Source organism: Pezoporus wallicus, unplaced genomic scaffold (assembly GCF_028554395.1).
Source record: "Pezoporus wallicus isolate ANWC-B61680 ecotype Strahan unplaced genomic scaffold, APGP_CSIRO_Pwel_v1 contig_8791, whole genome shotgun sequence".
NCBI classification, from domain to species: domain Eukaryota; kingdom Metazoa; phylum Chordata; class Aves; order Psittaciformes; family Psittacidae; genus Pezoporus; species Pezoporus wallicus.
Window position 1 is genome coordinate 1,582,477 of NW_026635603.1, and position 19,549 is coordinate 1,602,025.

At 43.2% G+C, this 19,549-nt stretch overlaps 2 protein-coding genes across 7 annotated transcripts in view; one reads left to right on the forward strand and one right to left on the reverse strand.

Annotated features, from left to right (window-relative positions):
• Nucleotides 1-221: 221 nt before the first annotated feature.
• Nucleotides 222-3,857, reverse strand: MCFD2 (multiple coagulation factor deficiency 2, ER cargo receptor complex subunit). The gene is made up of 3 exons (XM_057396990.1): nucleotides 3,678-3,857; nucleotides 2,789-2,948; nucleotides 222-1,673 (listed from the first exon to the last, which is right to left on the reverse strand). The coding sequence occupies exons 1-3, from the start codon at nucleotides 3,818-3,820 to the stop codon at nucleotides 1,542-1,544; spliced, it is 435 nt and encodes a 144-aa protein (XP_057252973.1). The 5' UTR covers nucleotides 3,821-3,857; the 3' UTR covers nucleotides 222-1,541.
• Nucleotides 3,858-5,079: 1,222 nt separating this feature from the next.
• The window catches only part of TTC7A (tetratricopeptide repeat domain 7A), a 168,253-nt gene continuing 153,783 nt past the window's right edge, over nucleotides 5,080-19,549 (forward strand). For 5 of the 6 annotated variants that reach the window (XR_008970572.1, XR_008970571.1, XM_057396978.1 and 2 more), the window contains exons 1-3: nucleotides 5,080-5,269; nucleotides 7,769-7,932; nucleotides 9,621-9,789. Coding sequence is in view for 3 of the 6 variants with exons in the window: in XM_057396978.1 (XP_057252961.1) it covers nucleotides 5,110-5,269; nucleotides 7,769-7,932; nucleotides 9,621-9,789 (493 nt within the window). In the remaining 3 variants the exon portion in view is untranslated. Of the gene's footprint in view, nucleotides 5,270-7,768; nucleotides 7,933-9,620; nucleotides 9,790-10,507; nucleotides 10,565-19,549 lie in introns of those variants that run through there. The other variant, XM_057396981.1, reaches the window with a different exon arrangement.

Sequence of the window (19,549 nt, forward strand, 5' to 3'; positions counted from 1 at the left end):
AGAGATATTTAAAACAAAATTTAACTGAAAGAACTTTTGTTTTTAAGATGACTGCTACAGAGACTGACCTAAAAACAGATCAGAAAATTAAGTACATTCCTCACTAGTACTTCCAGCCTTCTGTGTCTAGGACCAGAGTGCATGAACCCTGCTTGTACATGCCCCCCAAAAGGCATCAAAATAAATAATTAGTTCAAGAAAAAAGTCTGACACTTAAGAGCCATTGCACAAACATTTAAACAGAGGAAATAATTTCTTTTACAAATGTGTTTCTCTTGTATAAGAATAATTTTGTACAGAAAATAGCTCTTTATACATATTACAGAAATACATTGACATTTAGATTTTCTATTAATGGATAATGATTGATTGAATGCAATTTAAGATTTTGGTTATGTTTTATAGTCACCAAATGCCAATAGCACAGCAATACATCACTTCCCAAATATCCTTACACTGCTTGATTTACTGAATATTGACTCAAGACAGCGAAAACTTTCCTAGAACCATGTAAATTTGCAAACACTCAAGTACCCTGAAACTCTTTAGTTATGAAACACCTCCTGAAATTAATACCATAATTTAAGTGTCAAGGAATATGGACTTAAACCTTAACAAGGCAGCATTACTTTCTCACCTAGATTATCCTGCTGGCTAATACTGTAAAAACCAAATGGAACAGAAACTCTTGTATTAAACTGATTTACTGTTACTGTGACCTTCAAAATGAGACAGCAGAAGCTACTCTAGTAAATGCTATGCAGCATTAATACAACATATAAACGTAATAAAAATACTTTCATTTTCTTAAGCAAATACCAGGGAAGGTAGAGGAAAAAAAAAAAAAAATCAGTAAATTAAGACATAAAAAATAAATCTGTGAAGGATGAGAAAAAAATGAAAAACGTGTATATATATTTATATGTGAAATACAAGGGTATGCTAGGAAGTACGGATATCTCAAAATACTGAATTTCTTCAAAGACTGTGTTAGAAGTCCATAGGTATCATGTGGACCTCAAATAGAAATGACATTCACTTTTCCTCTAAAATTGCTGTTTCAAGCACCTGTACTTATGGGCAAACTTCCTTGGAAACAGTGGGAACGTAAAAACATTTGTCCTTGAAATACAACTATACGCAATAATCCTCTCTTGCTTACTGGGCATTTAGTAAGTTTAAATGGAAGATGTAAGCAAGAAAGTACTATATAACCCAATGACACAAAAATATAAACTTAAGATTGTATGTGATCTCCTTAGTATTCATACACAGCTACTTCAGAGTTTGCCAGTGGCACCCTATGTGAGTACTGTTGATGCTTCAATTCAAAACATCAAAGATGAAGATTCAAAGTCAAACATGGCTCTTGCTCTGAGTCAGCCAATCTCTTAACACACACAACTTTCAAATAAATTCATCTGGAACTGGTCCACCTCTCCTTCTCACAGCGCAGAGGTTGATATGAGACAGTATGAATCACATTAGACTGGTTCACATTTCTATGTAGTCAGAAGGGGAAACAAGCCACCTGCAAAACCCTATTCCAGTGATTTTGCAAATTCTGCATAGTCAATGTATCCATCGTTGTTCTTGTCATCGTCTCTTAAGACATCATCTATTAGACTAATCAGCTCCTCTTCTTTCATTGCCTGGGTATGCTCACCACCTTCCTACAAAAACCAAAACCACATGGAACAGTTTAACAGTGTTTCCCGTCTAGTGACACATGTGACAGGTTACTGACAACTAATTTTTTGTTAAGCTATTCATGTTTGGCGTCTAATTCAGCATCACATTTTATGTAATCATTTATACCAGGATAAGCAACTTTTACCAGGTGCAAGCCTATGAAGTCCAAGTTCTCTGTGCTTCAGAACAAGCACTCTGTACCTAGTTAGTATGCTTAGCCAAAGTTCTGAAAGCTGAATAGCAGAGAGTATAATGACAGATAATAATCTAAGAGATGTATTCTTTCTTTGGCTCTTGGTGTAGTACATACACTATAGATTCTATACAGCACAGAAACATCTTCCTGTGTGACAGAACTTGCAAAATGCAGAGCTGGACAGTAACAGAGTAGTGAAAAAATCCAACACTAGCTCGAAGTCAGTAAAATTCTTAGTAACATTCCCTGCAAGCGAAGGGAAGACAAAGATGTGCCTTTACACATGGAACAGCAAGTCATTATTCTGTTCTTGGGTTTTGCCACAGGTGTAAACAGGAAGCTATGTTAGCCTGAATTGTAACTTCCAAAAAGTCAGTATGAGATGGTGGGTTAGTCATGTCTTCCTAATGATTGTATCTTCCTACCTTGTCCTTAGATGTTCCTAGCTGGAAAGAGAATTCATGTTTAAATGGTTTGTGGTTTGTGTAATCTCAGAAGTAACAGTTTGGAGTTGAGAACAGCAGCCTTAGAACCTCAAACAGCATTATATCACATGCTATTTCTATAAGCCATTGTGAGCATCACCCCATTTTGGATTATTTCTTCTTTCCTCCCATCCCTGCATACCAAAATATCCCCTCTGACAAACCATGTTCACTTTACAGTCCTTCCCCACTCCAAAGCTTAAACTACAATGGAGACTTCTGGAAAACTGCCATGTGCCATGAAAACTGTGATAAAGTTAGCACATTCATAAATCAAAACAATAGGGGAAATAACCTAACTTTCAGGCAAAACTGTAACTGCACTGAAGATGTGCTGTAACTGTTCTACCTTAAACCACTTACAGAGAGTCAGAACTGTTACCAAATACACATGCCAATACAAAATTTCACCTACCTCTTTGTGGACGTGTGATATAGCAGTAGCAAGTTCTAACCCATCTAACAAATTATTGCCATCATAATCATGCATTTTGAAGTAATGAAGCTGCAGTTCCTGTGGAGACATCTCAGATTCTGGTTTCTCAATAACACCTTCCAAATGTTCCATGATGTGGCTAAGAAGAAAACCAAACAAACCTCATAACATAGCCATCAGTTAATATTTAATGCTCTGTTTACATCAAATTTAGTCTTTGATCAGACAGTCACTTACACAGGAAACATTGTATCTCTAAAAGCACCATGGACAACCAGGACAACCGAACACTGCTGTTTTATACTATGATGAAGGGGGTACAAAGGTTGGTTGTTACAGGCGCTGTAGTAGCCTCTAGTGCTTTAGATAGCTATTTCTATTTCTTCTGGCCTACTTAGCAGGTTATCAAAACAACTGAAGCAGTGCCCAGAATCTCCTCTGACTGCCTTCCAAAGATCAGGAACTGGAGGAAGATCTTTCCCAGTGAAACACACAGTATTCAGGGATTTTGACTTGCTGCTGCCGCCACTGTTTTGTCTGTATGAAGAAGTAAATGAAAAAAACCCCTCTCGCTCTACCTGTTCAGAATGTGATTTTTGTCCAAATTATGTTGATCAATGTAAGCAGGATTCCTGTGAAAAAATCTTTATAGTATGATTAAGGCTAAAGGGTTCAGAGAGACCTTTCTAAGTCTGGTATCTCTACAAACTTACCAAACAAGCATGTCTCACATTTGACTCTAGCCAGTCATACAAGATCCTGGGGAAAAGGGTGCCCTAGGCTTATGTCCAACTTGCATAACAAGACTTAAGAGATAAGCAAATCATTAAGAAGCAAAGTTTACATTTTTAGAACACAGAACACATACTCTTTATCTTGTACCAAGTTCTTATCCAGGCGAATATTTCCATGTTGACTCTCTGCTACGTGTTGCTCAGCTAGGGCAGAGATGACGAATGCAGCCAGAATGGAGAACAGCAAAGGTATTCTAAAAGTCCTTTGGGCCATCATGATCTCCTATAAATAGGAAAACATTAACCCCCCCCCCCAAAGAAAACAGGTGAAAAATGCAATCTATTTTCAGCAGATTTACTGACTGCTTAGAAATAACCCTATTACTAGAGGACTTTCTCCATTTCAAGCACTTAATAGCAAGTAGAAAACCAAAGAGCTCCAATAAGAATCTCCATGTGTTCCTATTTCTAAGAAGTACGCCGTAATTTTCAGAGAAAGACTTTCTTTCCCATCTTTAACCATGCCTGCGTCTTCAAACAGCTTCCAGCCAGCCAACCGTGCCAGCCCCGCAGCTGTGGCAGCAAAGGCCGCTTGCGGCATCAAAGGGGCTGCATCGTATTAGTGGACCTATTAAGCCTGCACTAAACAACACACAGCTTGAGAAAGGTCATTGCAGCCCCCGCTTCCCGGGCGAGAGACTCGTTAAAGCACGTCAGCGGGGCGAGTAAAGCAGCGATCGCAGGCCCGCCTTCTCTGTCCCGGGCACACCCGCTGAAGCGGTGCCGCAGGCCCCTGACAGCCGCCACTGCGGCGCTGACCTCCCGCCCCCCCATGCCGCAGCGCACACGGCCCCGGCCGCCGTGGCTCCCCGTACCCCGCCGGCAGGGTACGCACCGTGGTTGGCGGGGCCGGGGCCGGTGCACCGCTGTGTCGGTGCGGCGGAGCAGAGCGCGGACGAGCCAGGCCACCATGCCCGGCGTCACCTCTGACCCGGCGCACGCACGCACGCGCGCGCTCCCGCCCCGCCCGCCCATTGGTTGCGCCCCTCCCGCCGGGCGGGGTCGGCCCCACCGCTCCGGGAGCTCCACGTGGAGCCGTGGCGGAGCCATCGGGGGATCGCCCCGCCCTGCCCCGCCAGCACCGGGCACGGGGCACCGGTCACTGCCTTGCCAGGCCAGGCCCGGCCCGGCCCTTCCCGAAGGAGCGGCCGAGCCCCGTGCGCCGCTCCGCTGTTACCCTCCGTTCTTCGCATACTGTTCTGTTCGCTTTCCCCTCTCACCACACGGCAGGGGGCTCGAAGTCGGTACCGACGGGGGTCTGGCGTTCAGTCGGCTCCCGAGAGCCTTAACCGGGGAGCAGCTCCCCAAGTCCTTCCCGCACCGAGCGCTTCTCAGACCCCGCAGGCCTGAGGGCAGCCGGCTGGGGGCCGCCCCCGTAACAGGTCGCCGTGCCGGGGCAGCCCGAGTGTTTAGGAGCCACCGGGCACCCGGTAAGGCGGTCCCGGACCGCCGCACGCACCTCCTCGGTGCCGCCGCCGGGCGGGGCGGGGAGGGCGCGGCATTAAGATGGCGGCCAGGGGGTTGCACTCCCACGTGAAGCTGGAGGGGGAGATCGAGCGGTGCCGGGCGGAGGGGCAGTGGGCGCAGCTCCGGCACCTGGCCCAGCAGCAGCTGCTGCCGCCGGCTCGGCCTCCGCGCAAGGCGGCGGGGGGCGCGCAGGACGCCGGTAAGCGGGGGGCGGGCGGGCGGAGCGGGGCAGAGCGGCTGCTGTTACCGCAACCCCCCGGGCGTGCGGTGGCTGGTGACTGTGTGCCTGATGCGGGCGGGAGCTGCGGCTGCCCCGCGTCCCAGGGTTGCGGGAGAGGGCAAGGAGGTGCTGGCGCGGGTTGCGGGGTGTTGCCCGGTGTCCCCCCGTAGGCTCCCTGCCCGCGCTGCGGGAGCCCAGGAAGCCGCGTTCAGGAGGATAACGCTGTTTCCTCGTGTCAGTGCTTCCGAGCCCGCAGGGCTGCGAGGGGAAGCGCAGTGCTTGGGGGTGCCGGAGGGGAGAAAAGGGAGGCAGCGTTTTCTCGGTGCCGTGCTGCTGCGCTCGGTGGTTCTCTTGGGTTTAGCATCCTCGGGTCCCCACCGAAATCCTTTTTGTTTCTCTTTATCATCTCGATGTGCGTGATGCCGAGTCCCTCTGGCTCCCTTTCCCACCCTGCTCTGGGTGCCTTTGCTTTATATCCCTCCATTTCTGAAGGGAACTGATTTATGCAAAGGCTTAGGCTCATCCGAGCATCCTTTCACATGTAAGACATTTCATAAATAAATGTATTATTATCTTTTTTTGCCTGTGACAGCACATTACTTTGCTTCCTTTTAAATGAAACCAGTTGTACAAAGTAAGGCAGCCTAACTTTCTAACTGATAGAAATATAAAACTCTGTAGTCAACAGCAGTTAAGTTGTGAAAGGACCAGATCCTCACTATTGTATTGGTACAAGAGTCTCTGCCGCTGAAGTCAGAGGAGCTATTTCTATGAATAACCCACTTCTTCAGAGGAGTGTTTCTAGCATGTGGCCTTAGCATTAACTGAACCTTGGGAAGATGTTGTTAGCTTAGAACACGGTTATTTACGAGGCTTCCCAAGTGTCTACGTGCCACAGATCAAACCCTGTGCTGAGAACAACACAGCTAAACTGAACTTTAGTCAGGTTTCATCAGCGCTTCCCAGGTGCAGAGATCATCATGCGGTTTGGGGGCAGTAATAGTTGAAGAGTTCCTATTAGTTGGTCACTTGTAATTAGCGTGCACAACAACATTCTGATTGCTGTAAAAACATCGTTTGTTAAATTGCTGCTATGTCATCATAACATGCTAGTTATGAAAGAGTAATGCTTTGCTGTTCTTACAGAGCATCCCTTCCAGCAAGGGACTAGCAGCAGTTTTGTGTTTCTAGAAACACAGCGGTGTGTCTTGATGGGGTTTTTTTAGTAGTTGGATTTGCATTGAGAAACTGTATTTTTATCTCTCAATTACACATGGTCTCGTGTAAGTCCTTAAGTTTTTGATTACCTGAAAGCTTTGAAAGCTCTTCAGTGTTGTATAGAAATGATTGCGTGTGAGGTGGAGGAGAAATATGCTTGGATATTTACACTTCCTGTTTCAGGTACCTATACTTTGTACAAGTTAGTCGTAGAGCTGCAATTGGGCAGGAAGAGCTGTGGTTCTTATTTGATACGCAGCTAAACATGCCTCAGCAAGGAAATCTAAAGCACTGCCAAGGTGATTCTTAATGCCAAATATAACATGTAGGTAGTAAGTGGGGATATGTTGTCCCATGGACTGATAATATAGAAATAGATAGATCCACTGTCATGTTTCCTGCATTCTGCAGTTCTAGACTTTGAAATGTGAAGCATACATGAAATGTAGGGCTTGGCTCTTTGATTTATGAAGATTTGCTTGCCCTTGTTGACTCACTAGTCAGCTGATTGAGGTACTATTATGAATAAAAGAACTGCAGAACTGGACTCATCATACAGGAACTCCAAGTGCACTGGCAGATGAAACTTCTTTTTCCAGCATATGATTGCAACATCGCATGATGCTTCACCCAGTATCCTGCTACTACCTGAGTCTGAGTTTCTCTTCACACTGGAACAGTAAACAGGAAGGGATTTTAGCGTAGAAAGTATTTTACGTGGTGTGTTAGTTATGTCACTGGATCAAGCTTTGTGTGTCTTTAGTCATGGATATGTAAAATGTGTTGAAATTCTCTATTTTTATACTTTTTGTGAACTTTCAGGAAGATCTTTAAAGTTTCTGCTGTGGTTACTGTTCTGCAGTGAAATCCATGCCTTATCTGTAGTCCAAAGCATGTGTTTCATACCTGTATATTTATAAATCTAGAGCGTGCACTTAAATGTTTGCAAAGAGTGGCCTTACAGTTTTGAAAGTGAGTTTTGTGATGAAAATTCTTAATTGTTATAACCAAAATTAACTGTGCTGTCAGAGGATCAAAGGATTTGTTAGGGAAAATTTTCAAGTTAAAAGGAAATGCCATTTAATTTTTTCACAGAAACGTACTGTTTCCAATAGCAAGAAGCTAATGGAACTTTTTCTGCGAGTTCTTCTTTATCCTCTCATTTGAGTTACTATTTGTGTGTTGTTTTGTTTTCGTAAGGCTATTTATCAGCAGTATGACAGTAAGCAATGTTTCTTGTCTGTTGGTATGTGCTTTCAGAGGACTATGGGAATATGCTACTTGCAGAGGCTCTGCTGGAAGAATGTCTGAAGGAAAACTTTGCCAAACTGAAGGACTCCATTCCACTGACAGAGAAGAATGAGCCAAAACTGAGTGAAGCTAAACAGCATCTGACCAATATCTTAAGCAGAGGAAAACTAAGAGTAAGCAGGCTCTGTAATTCCTGCCACCTGGATGCTTCTTTCATGTGATTATTAGTCTGATACAAAGTGTTGGTGTTGCCTGTTCATGTCTCTGTATGTACAGCGCTATATTGTAGGTATTACTAATGGATTGGTAATTCAGTACCTCTTGGCAGTGTCTTCTGTTGGGATGCTTGCTTTTTTCGTATGCAAACAAATTATCTGCTGCAAGTATGTATCCAGTTTATTTGTTTTGTTATGGATCCAATTTATTTATTTTTATGCATCTAATTTATTTGTTTTGTTACCTATTCAGTTTATTTCTTTTGTTAGAAAGAAGCAGGATAAATATTGAGGACTTCCCTGGGGTGGTAGGGCATGGCTGTGTAACGGTGCTGTCAGGCTAGCACAGCTCAATGGTCTACTGCTGCTCCCGGTCTGAGGGAATTGTGTCAGCTCCACATCAGAGGTAAAGCATACAGCAAGCTGCTGTCAGGCACTTCAGGTTGTGGTGTGAGTTCAGGACTGCAGCCTTGTGCTGCTTTCAGTCTGTGCCAGAGAAGTTACACAAAGTTACGCGTTTATTTTGTGGCCTGGGTGCAGCTCGGTCGTGGATCTCCAGGAGTGTTTTAAGAGTTTGCCTCCTGCTGTGTTGGTGTTCTTGGACACACAGTTGCATAACTGGTTTTAAAATGATCGTGAATTACAGCAGTCCGTTTTAGACTTGTGTTACTTTCGGTCCCGAAACCTACAGCCTAGTTAGCTTGGATGTGTATCTGTACTTTCACCATGTTAATTTCCAGGAAGCAAGTGTGCAGCAGCTTCTTCTGGGAGAGTTGCTTGTTCTTAACTTCTTGAAAGTCGATGTATTTCAGAAGTAAAAAGGAGAGGGGGGAGGAAGAGGAGTCCGTCCAACCCTCTTTCTTAATAGTTTAGCCTCAGCGATACAGAATGACTGAATTCTTCCAGGTTTTACTGTTAAGTTTGGCTGCATGAATTGCCATTACTATTTCTTTGTTAGGGGTGACTGGGCTACTCATGCAGCATTGACCCTGTCTTGACTGCATGTATTGGAAAAAAAAAGGAGTATGGAGTCTTTCTGAAACAGAAAAAGGGTCTGAACGGATGTATTTTAGTGAAATATTTTTTGTTACACAAATGTGCAAGCATATTTTCACTCCTTAAGAAATTGAATAAATGTTAGGAATAGCAGGCATGTCTTCTGTTTTTTCTACCTTTGCCTGAAAATTCTTTTGATAACTTAAGGAAATTTGAGTGCTTTCTTGCTATACAAATTAAATATACAGTGGAAAGGGGAGCACTTGACTACAAAATGATGCCTTCTGCCTAGCTTAAAAGCGGGGGAATTTCTTGATGTGTATATAGCTAGTTCTGACAATGCCAGGCTTTTATGTGCTACCTGTGGCTGGTGAATCGATAGAGTAGTTCATATGAAACCAGAGAGGTGGCTTGCAAGATGTGTGTTTGCAAACTGAGCTTCAGAGTAGTTGCCTGACCTTTGTTGCTTGCTGTTCTCATGGGCATAGCCCTAAGCTCTCCACTTAAATCCTTCCTGTTCTGGCCTACTCCAGCAGTGTTGAGAGGAAGGCATTATAAATCTGCTTGATTTGTTCTGAAGTACCTCATTCTTGTGTTGTCTGGTATTTTACCATGTAAACACTCTTTTCCTTTTCCCCACTCTCTTTCAGCCTAAGTATATGACAGAAGCTATGCTGATCATAGGAAAGCTTCATTATGTGGAGGGATGCTACAGAGATGCCATCAGCATGTATGCAAGAGCAGGAATTGACGACCTCTCAACAAAAGATGAACCTCTGTACATGCTGCGTTTGGTAACTGAGGCCTTTGTTATTAAAGGTAAAAGACCACGTGTGTGTATTGGAAATGTGCTGTGTTTAGATTGAAATTGAAGGTGGTTTCTGATTTGGTTGGAGCAGAAGTAGGGCAATGTTGTATGCTTTAGAAAATCCTACTGTGTGTGGTTTGTAGTTTAAACTCAAAGGCATTGTGGAGTCTTAGTCCATGGTTTTTAAACTTGGCTGGCTTGTAAAGAAAAGCTTGAAATTGGAAATCTTGTGGTAACTGTTGACTGTAAGTCAGCAACACACTTGAGCTTGTGGGAAAATCTAAATCAGGAACCTATCAGAATTGGGGCCTATCCTTTATATTTGGAAGAGTTCATCTATTTGATAATCTTTATGACTTCTGCGAATAAAGCAAGAATGGTGTTTCCAAGTTTTAAACTCTGGGCTAACAGAATATGTGCTTTCAAAGCAGGTAGTATATTTTTGCAGTGCATGTCACACAGTACCAGACCTTATGTGCAAACAGGAATCTCTCCTCCCCCTTGTAATTCTACAGACATTGCAGTGTTTGAGAGATCCTAATAAAAGCTGCCTCTATGGGTAGTGAAATTGCGTTTCCATTTTGAGTGGGGGTGGAAAGGAAAACCCTAGTCATTTTTTTTTGCCTGGGGGGAAAAAAGATCAGTAATCTTCTCCTTCATTTGCTTTCAGTTCCTTTATAAATGTTGCTCAAGTACTGCTACCTATCTACTGCTTTCTACTCTTTTCAGCATGTCCACCAGCTATTTAGGTGAATGAGAGCTCTGATGATCAGATACCTTCAACTGGTATGTAAAAGAGTGAAACCCAAAATCAACCCAAAATACTGTTTGACTAGGCTGCTAGTTTTGCTGATAATAATTTGGGTGTTTCATGATCTCACACAATCATTCAGCTCTTTTAAAAACCTGTTAGCGCTGCTTTGCTTGCTTTGATTTTTGTTTTCTGTGGCACTGGTTGAATCTGCTTCATTAATGAGCTTCTGTGGAGCAAGGCTAATTTACTTGTAGCTCACACTAACATTTGCACGGTGCAGAGGAGCAAGTAACTGCTAGTGCATTCATAGCAGTGCATTTTAGAGTACCTGTTGGTGCACTCCAGAGTCTGAAGGAGATGCACTGTCTTCGCTAGGAACTGCAGAAAGCCCTTGGTGAGGTGTGAATACAATGATAAGGTATGCGTGATCACTGATGGAATAACACTGTTCCTGTGAGGTCTCTTCTATGCTGTTGGCTGCCTCATTTGTATATGGAGATACCGGGGGTGGAGGTGTTTGCCTCAGAGGACCAGGCTGTAATTTCTTTCTCCTGCGTGTTTTAGCATGGAATGTAACTATTGTGTTGTCCCTGTGTTTGTGGATAAACCGTAAGGAGCCCCTGCCATTGCAGAGCAACCTTAGTGCTCTTACTGTTCCACGGTTTGTATTCTCCGTGATGATTATTTTCAGATTAGTCAAGATCTCAAAGGTATAGTAAGTCACTCAATATGGTGTCAAAGTTTCTGACAGAGGAAAGTCAGGCAGAGTAGAGCTTGTCCAGCTGAGTTTGGAGAGGGTGCTCACTGCTAGCATCACTGTTCCCAAATGCCGTGTGCTCAGCCTTACAGTCTTGGAGAAATAAGCCCTTAAGTGTTAGAAATTTGTGCAGGTAACTATGGTAATACAAGTGTGGATTTACATTTTCATTTCAAAACGTGTCTGTCCAGGCTACAGCTTGCAGGGCAAGTAACAGCACACAGTTGAATCATTTAAAATTCATTTATGCTGAAGCTTTTTCTTATTGATCCATACAATATTACTGCCTTTGGTTGAACTACTGGTTGCTTACACAAGCTGAAACCTTCTTTGAAGATGCTCTTGAACGTCGCTGTTAGTAAAATTTTTGCAGGGATTGTTTAGGCAGCAATCCAGGAAAGCTACAGTCCAGGCTTTATTTCAAGGCAGAGCTTAGGTTCTCCACTTAATTGCTTATTCCCATTTTCAGTAATGGAAGAAAGCAGTTGGTTTAATACAATATCCCTGTTCATCCAGAATTAAACACCAGAACTTTGTATCACTTATAGTATAAACCTGAAACAACCTTGGTTTTGTGTAGCTAGTACCGCTGCATTGTGTGTACGTGAAGAATGGCAGTAGGTTCTCAAACACTCGGGGTTATGCTGGAGAGGTCATGGAAGAAAGAAAAGTGAAACCAGAGGTACTAACACTTTTACTGTGAAGAAGAGCTCTCTACAGATGAAGTCGGTGATAGAAATGAGATGTGAACCAGCAAAACTGAGTTTGCTTTTAAGCTCCACAGTACTGAAGGTTGGATATTGAGCTAAATCTCTGGGGTCTTCCTCTGAAGGGCCATAGCATGTAATAGGTTCATCTTATGGTAAGAAGCAATGAGCGTTTGCACCCTTGTAATTGGACTGCAGAAGGAAAAATTTCTTGCTCGTCTTGCTCAGCAGACTTCCACCCATGGTCAGTAGCAAGCAGTAAGTGTTGAGGTTCTTTACAAATGGAGGAATTTGAGCAGTAGACAAGTCACAGGAGAAATGGCAGAGGGCAAGGCTGTTCCAGTTTCTCGACTGACTGCTTCTGCTTGTTTCTAAATCCCTGCATTGAGAAGAGAGGAGAAGTTCTGTGTGTGCTGTAAGTAGAGCTGTGACGACAGTTTGATTTGTCATTATGACTAATCTTAACCTCTGTAGTTAGTTAATAGGTGATTGGTCTGTACTCGTCTCCTTCCTCATCATCTTCTGTGAAGTTAATTCCTTAAAACCTCTGCTCGGTTCACAGTACTCGGCAATCTCTGATGCAAGCAGTACTGTTGGTTGCATAAAACAGTGAGTCTGGCGTGGAGGAGCTCCCTGTGTCCACCATGTCATCTGTCAGGCCAGGCAGTAGTCTTCCTCCATCTGGAGTGGGGTAGCCTGGAGATACATAGCTATCTAAATCTGTGCAGTGATGACAGGGTTGCAGATGGTATCTATCTGGTTTTCTAGTGAGTTAAAGCTTTAATACTCCCACTGCTTCTTTTTGTCAAAGAATCATAGAATAGTTAGGGTTGGAAAGGACCTTAAGATCATCAAGTTCCATCCCCCCTGCCATGGGCAGGGACACCTCACACTAAACCATCTCACCCAAGGCTCTGTCCAGCCTGGCCTTGAACACCTCCAGGGATGGAGCATTCACAACTTCCTTGGGCAACCCATTCCAGTGCCTCACCACCCTCACAGGAAAGAATTTCCTCCTTATATCCAATGTAAACTTCCCCTGTTTAAGTTTGAACCCGTTACCCCTTGTCCTACCACTACAGTCCCTAATGAAGAGTCCCTCTCCAGCATCCCTATAGGCCCCCTTCAGATACTGGAAGCTGCTCTGAGGTCTCCACGCAGCCTTCTCTTCTCCAGGCTGAACAGCCCCAACTTCCTCAGCCTGTCTTCATACGGGAGGTGCTCCAGTCCCCTGATCGTCCTCGTGGCCTCCTCTGGACTTGTTCCAACAGTTCCATGTCCTTTTTATGTTGAGGACACCAGAACTGCACACAATGCTCCAGGTGAGGTCTCATAAGAGCAAAGGGGCAGGATCACCTCCTTGGACCTGCTGGTCACACTCCTTTTGATGCAGCCCAGGATACGGCTGGCTTTCTGGGCTGTGAGCACACACTGGCGGCTTCCACACAGTTGAGGAACCTCCTGGATTGCTTGTGCCGGGCCGTACCCTCCTTCCAGCAGATGTCAGGGTGGTTGAAGTCTCCCATGAGAACAAGGGCCTGCGAGCGTGAGGCTGTTCCCATCTGTCTATAGAGTGCTTCACCCACAGGTTCTCCTTGATCAGGCGGTCTGTGACATATCCCCTCAGTAATGTCTCCCATCGCTGTTCTCCCTTTAACCCTGACCCACAAACTCTCTGTGGACTGCTCACCTGTCCCCAGGCAGAGTTCCATACTCTCCAGCCTATCCCTAACATAAAGAGCAACTCCCTCTCCCTGCCTGTCTTTTCTAAAGAGCCTGTAACCTTCCATTCCAACACTCCAGTCATAGGAGCCATCCCACCATGTTTCTGTGATACCAATGATATCATATCCCTGCAGCTGTGCACACATCTCTCATTCCTCTTGTTTATTCCCCATATTACAGGCATTTGTATAGAGGCATCTGAGCTGAGCTCCAGATGAAGCTGACTCATTGGCTAGAGCCAGCTTCATTTGGAGCTCGGCTCAGATGCCTCTGTAGTAGTTTGCCCTTTTCTACCAGTCCATCCTGCAGTGATGTTTGTGTTGTTGTTGGCCTTTTTTCAGCTCAGGGTGGGTTTAATTTGTGCAGCTCCAGTCTGAACTCTCTGTACAGTCAGAAGCTGGCCATTCTGGGGCGATTCGTCACCTCCTCAGGTGGTTTTTGACATGAAGTATAACAGTGTTGTACAATACAGCCTCCTCTTTTGTGACTGTGAGAGGAAGCTGCAGACTAACTTGTGGGTGTCTAAAGATGGGTGAGATGAGTCCCTTGTAAATTTGTTGCTAAAAGTGTATTTGATTGGTTTTTATTTGGTGGTGGTTTTGGTTTTTTGTTTTTTTTTGGGGGGGTTGCTTTTGTTCATTTTGTTTTCCTTCTGAACTTTAGAAAAGAGAATTGTTATATCAAAAGACTGCAGTGTGAGCTCAGCCTCTTTAGATTAGAGAAAAATCCATGTGGAAGAGAGCAAGGTAATGCCACCTGTAAGAAGCTTTGATCATAGTCTGCGTTTTGTTCTAACAAACGTTTCCTTGTACTTCTGTGACTTGAGTCTTTGTTAGTTCAGTGGCTCAGAGCAATCTTTATTTTGTTCTTAAATCCATTTAAATCATTTAAAGCCATTTAAGATCTGTAGTGTGACACTAGCAGAAAAACCTGTTAAGATCATGGGACAAACTCTGCTGGATTGAGACCCTAGTCTTTAGAGCCCTCCTAAGAGCTGTGAATGCTATTGCTGAAAGCAAAACCCTAAATCCACCATGTGAAGGTTTTTCCTGAGCTTGATAAACAGCCTGAAGCCTGCACCCAGGGTTCTGGGTTCAGTCCAGTTTATGTTTTTTTAGGAGGGTTTTGGTTCATTTTTAGGACAGGTGACTGAGCTCATGTGTTTTCCTGTTTCTTTTGTGATTGTATCTTTCAAAACTCTAATGATAAGGATGTCACTATTGCTTGAAGTAAATTGTTCTGCTTGCTCCCCGTGTGAAATCTTTGTCTTGGGCTTGTAATGCTGGAAGTGGTTGTTTGGAGGTTCTGCTGGTGTACTGAAAGGAAAATGCTGATATCACACAGAGATAATGAACAGATAAACCTAACTGACCTTAAGTGGTTTGAGCACTGGCTGCCTGCTTGGTTTTAGTCATGATTTTAAACTGACCAACCGAAGCCTCAAAATTTGATTAATCTACTTGAAACTTCCTTTATGCTTGTGCCACTTCATTAATTCTTACTTTGTTGGTTTGCAGAACTGTTAACAACTTGCAGGTTTGCATTCAGTAAACATATGTCTGGTATTAAAGTTGTTCGTACTAGCTAGTCAAAGCGTGTATCGCCCACTTGTTAATACACTTCATTGGAGTCTTTCATTTTGGTATCTGCTTGTGTGTGATTTTTCTAATACGGTTTTCTATGTGATGGTTGATTTCCTAGGTGAGATTTGTGCTCAGCTGCACTTCTTTGGAAATGAGAATAAAGTATGCAGTTAAAAGATAGCTTTATTTCAAAACTAAGTTCTGATAAATCTATTTTTTCCTCTTCTTTAAAGAATTTGATTAGCAATTCTTTTCAGTTAAATCAGTTTCACTTGCTCAGTGTTTCTGGTAAGTGTTAAAGCTGCTAAGTTTCTTGTCATGTGTGCATTTTTTTAATGTATAGAATTAAATGGGATAAATAAGCTTTCCCGATTGGTTTGATTTAGTCAAAACTTTGTTGGTTCATCACCTCTGAAAAGCTAATCACTGAACTAAATTATTGGAGAGAACTTGAAAGATGGGGATTGGTTTTGTCCTCCCTGAAAGAGAGCATCTCTGTTTTAAGGACTAATTTAAGTATTTCATCAAACTTGTATTTTGGATCCTAAGGTAGTTACTTTAACTAAATGCTGCTGATCCCATAGTGCAAAGGTATATTCCATTAGAGTAATGCTAATGGCTTAGTGTGTGTTATGGGCTTAACTTAAGCAGCCATACTTTGAAATAGAGTCCTGAAAGCAGAGTTTCCAGTTAGCTTCTCTGGGATGAGATTTTTGTCCACGTAGCTTATGGTAAGTGAAATGACAGTAGCAAGACTATTGGGTGGACTGGAATGCATACTGTGTGGAATCGGCAGCAGTTTGAACAATTTCAAGTACAGATAAATGAGTTTGGAAGCATTGTGTAGCTTTGCAGGGTCGTAATTGATTTCATTTTGTTTTCTTTGGAACATGAAACTTTTAACTTCTTTTTGCAGGAAGCATTTTTAATTGAGGTCATGTTTTATGAACCTGTTAACAGGCTGTGTGTGCGCTTTGTGAGCCTGCTCCTCCCTTCAGAGAGCATAACATTTTGCAAGGTGCGTTATCCTTTTTCCAGATGTGTGTTTGGAATACCTCCTGCCTCCTGGATGCCAAAATCCCCTCCCTGGGGTTATGCATACTTTTGTGCTTGGGATCTTTTCTACGGGCTGGATTTTAAGGCTTCTTGAAGTTCTCTAAGAAAACTTTGCTGTAATACCAAGAAAGAGATAGTGTGAGGGGATCTTACTGTGTAAGGATATACCATGTCTTGTCAACTGGGACAAGTGTAGGAAATGGATTAATGGAAGGTTGATGGTGTTTTATTCCATGTTCACATAAGTAATTTTATTTATTTATCCTCTGGGCATTAAGGGGGGGGATGGGGAGAAGTGAAAGCATGTTGTAGTTCCACGTCAAGATAAAGATGGTCTATTTCTGTATTATTGTTCAGAATAATAATTCTGACTTGATTACATGGAAAATAACTACATGACTACAAGGAAAATATCCAGATCTGCTAGGAGTGAAAAAAGAGGGAACCCAGCTCTTCCTCCCTTCCTTCAGCACAACAGAGCCTCCCTTCCAAAAGCTGAGTTTTCATTGTGCCTGCATTGCTAGTACTGACCGGCATGAGGGCAACATGCAATCACGTACCCATTTAGCAGAAATGGGCAATAGGTAAAAAGGGGCAGAGAAGAAAACCCTTAAGAGCCTGAACTCTCTTTATCTCTCCCCATTAGTTTCATCATCAATTATGATGTTGTTTAGGCACAGCTGACATCATGGCATGCTTACTGTAGGTTTTTACTCAAGAGTCTAAATCTTTTCTATCCTAATAATCCTGTTTATACCAGGAGGGTTGTTATTTTAAAGGGTGCTGAATTCCCTGGGGTCCCGGTTCACCCCTGTCTGGAACCTGCCCACCTTGGAAGCAATAAAGATGGCTGAGGCGCTTAAACATCTTGCAGTGTTAGGAGGGTAGCTAAGTCTTTTCCAAAGACAACACCAGCATTCTTACAGTCTTTAGGAAAGTTTCTTGATTGTGAAGAGCCACAATTATGCTGGACACAAAGCTAAGATGAGAAAAACATAGGTTTGGGTGAAAATTGAGGGCAAAAATTACCTAAACCTTTGCTTTCACTTTTTTCATACAACGATATTGATCTTGGGCGATAATGGGCTTTGTGAGGATAATTGACACTGTGTTAGCCTTGTAGCTGTGTTAACCTGTGTGTTGTTTTTGAGATGATACACTGTCCTCCTATTCCTTATCGTCTGTTTCTTCTACTGGCAGCGACTCAGTGAGGCTACTTTCAACTTCTCAGCTTCTGCTGTGACCAAGTAGAAGTGCAATGGAAGAAGAAATGCGTTTGCCTTTTTCTAAGGGTCTGTCAGGGGCAGGGCACAAATTCTTTTGTTGGAATCCTTCTCTGATGACTAAAAAGGGGTCAGATTCATCTTTCTGAGCATGGAGATCTGTGGGGAAATGGGTTCCTTTAAACAGAGCCTACATAGTAAAACTAGTTTTCTGCCTGGCTATTGGAAGAACTGAGTCCCAGCCACAAGGATGTATGATGCAATGCAGCGTTAAAACTAACTGAGGGTGATTTTGTTGGCAGAACCTGTTTTCACTTTTGCTTGATAAAAGCTGCATCTTTTAAATGTTAATCCCCATCAGAAAGGCACTTTGTTCTCTACCTGCTATGCACTTCAAAGTGCTGGTTTTCACAGTTCTGACAGCTGGACAGGAAGCATGCTGTTGATTCATGTTGGCATCGCAGTACCTGTCTGGTAGGTGAAAGCCCCAGTTTGTAGGGGCTGATGTCTTGATAAAAGGGCCTAGTGTTAGTACATCTTATCTGGGTTTTCACAACAGAAATTGGAGAGTTTGGAGTAGCTCTTATGTTATAACAGTGATTACTTAGAAACTCCCATGTTGGTGAATTGTGTGCTTCGTTGCCAGTGCTTTCTGGCTTGAATGTGAAAGGGTTGTCAAGCCCAGCCTTGGCATTCTTGGTGTACATTTAGGCTTTGCTGTTGCACTCCATGGGCTCTTCTCTGCTGTTGGATCAGACAGTTTACTTCTTTTCCTCTGTGCATTTTGGAAATAGTTTATTTAGCCCAATCTGCTCTGCACAGAAGCAGCATGGGAGCGACTTCAGGTTTATGAGGAGAGTTAGCTGCAGGCCACTGAATGTAAGTAACTGGAGTTTGGAAAGTGGAAGAAGAGAATAACGTAGTGTTCTTTTTGTTGATGTGATTGGGTTTCTGTGATAGTAAAGTGTTGTTAGTCTTCCACTCCTTTCTCCACACAATTGCAGGTACTCTTAGCATGTGTGCAAACAGCATATGAGGTTTGCTCTGCAGTTGCACGATAGTACAGATGCTTCTAACTTAGCTTAAGGAGTTTGCTGTATTCTGGTTCAATAAGGAAATACACCAAGAACTACTTAGCAGCAAAGTGGGACCCAGAAGCACACAAAGGGCTGTAGGATGTCATTAATGGGGTTAGTGTTATAAACACAAGATTTGTGAATAGAATCTTTGCAATACTTTGTAATGAGATGGTGAGTGACCATGGAAAAGCTCTGTACCACACCAGAGATCACTGGTTATCTGTTGGCAAAATGCTTAGAGAAGTTGTCAAAGATGAATTATGCCTCTTGCTTTTACAAAGCATCGAGTGTTCTGAATTTGCAGGCCTTTCTGTGGTGACAGATGGCTGTCAGTAGCATGCTACCTAGAAGGTATCTCTGACAAAATAAGCACATAAATATATAGTAAACACACTGTAAAGCAGTGTGTATGTAACTATATGGTTGTGCATGGTCCTGAATCTATTTTGTTTTTACTCATAGGAGTATATCAAAATGTTTGGAGATCACCATATTAACATTAAACCTGAGGCTCAAAGATTTGCCATTAAGCTTAAGAGCAGTCAATTGACAGGCAGCTGGTCTTGATATGCTCAGGAAAATGAGCATCTTTGGGTTAAGGTTGCTGATTTCCGCTGTGCGGTAAGATGCGCAGCGTGATGCAGAGCCCACACAGCGTTGATCAGGGGTAGGGGACTGAGGCTGCATCTCAGAGAGTGCTTACTACCATCTGGTTCACAGCCACTCAAGTCAAAAGGCTGCCCCTTTAACAGTCAGCTTTAGCTGTAATGACAAGTGTAACCAGGTAGAGTTCTGAACTTAAAAGTAATTGGAGTAACGTTGTTGGCATTGGTTTATTGCATCTAGGGGAAGGCTGGGAGTAGGGGTCTTGAGTTCTGCTTTGCTGC

What these genes read in the sequence shown, in the direction of transcription:
- MCFD2 (XM_057396990.1), bottom strand. Translation starts at nt 3,820, where the DNA reads ATGATGGCCCAAAGGACTTTTAGAATACCTTTGCTGTTCTCCATTCTG. An exon ending in AACTTGGTACAAGATAAAGA is followed by an intron (nt 2,949 to 3,677) that starts GTATGTGTTCTG and finishes TTTTCTTCTTAG; the next exon opens with CCACATCATGGAACATTTGG. An exon ending in TATCACACGTCCACAAAGAG is followed by an intron (nt 1,674 to 2,788) that starts GTAGGTGAAATT and finishes TGGTTTTTGTAG; the next exon opens with GAAGGTGGTGAGCATACCCA.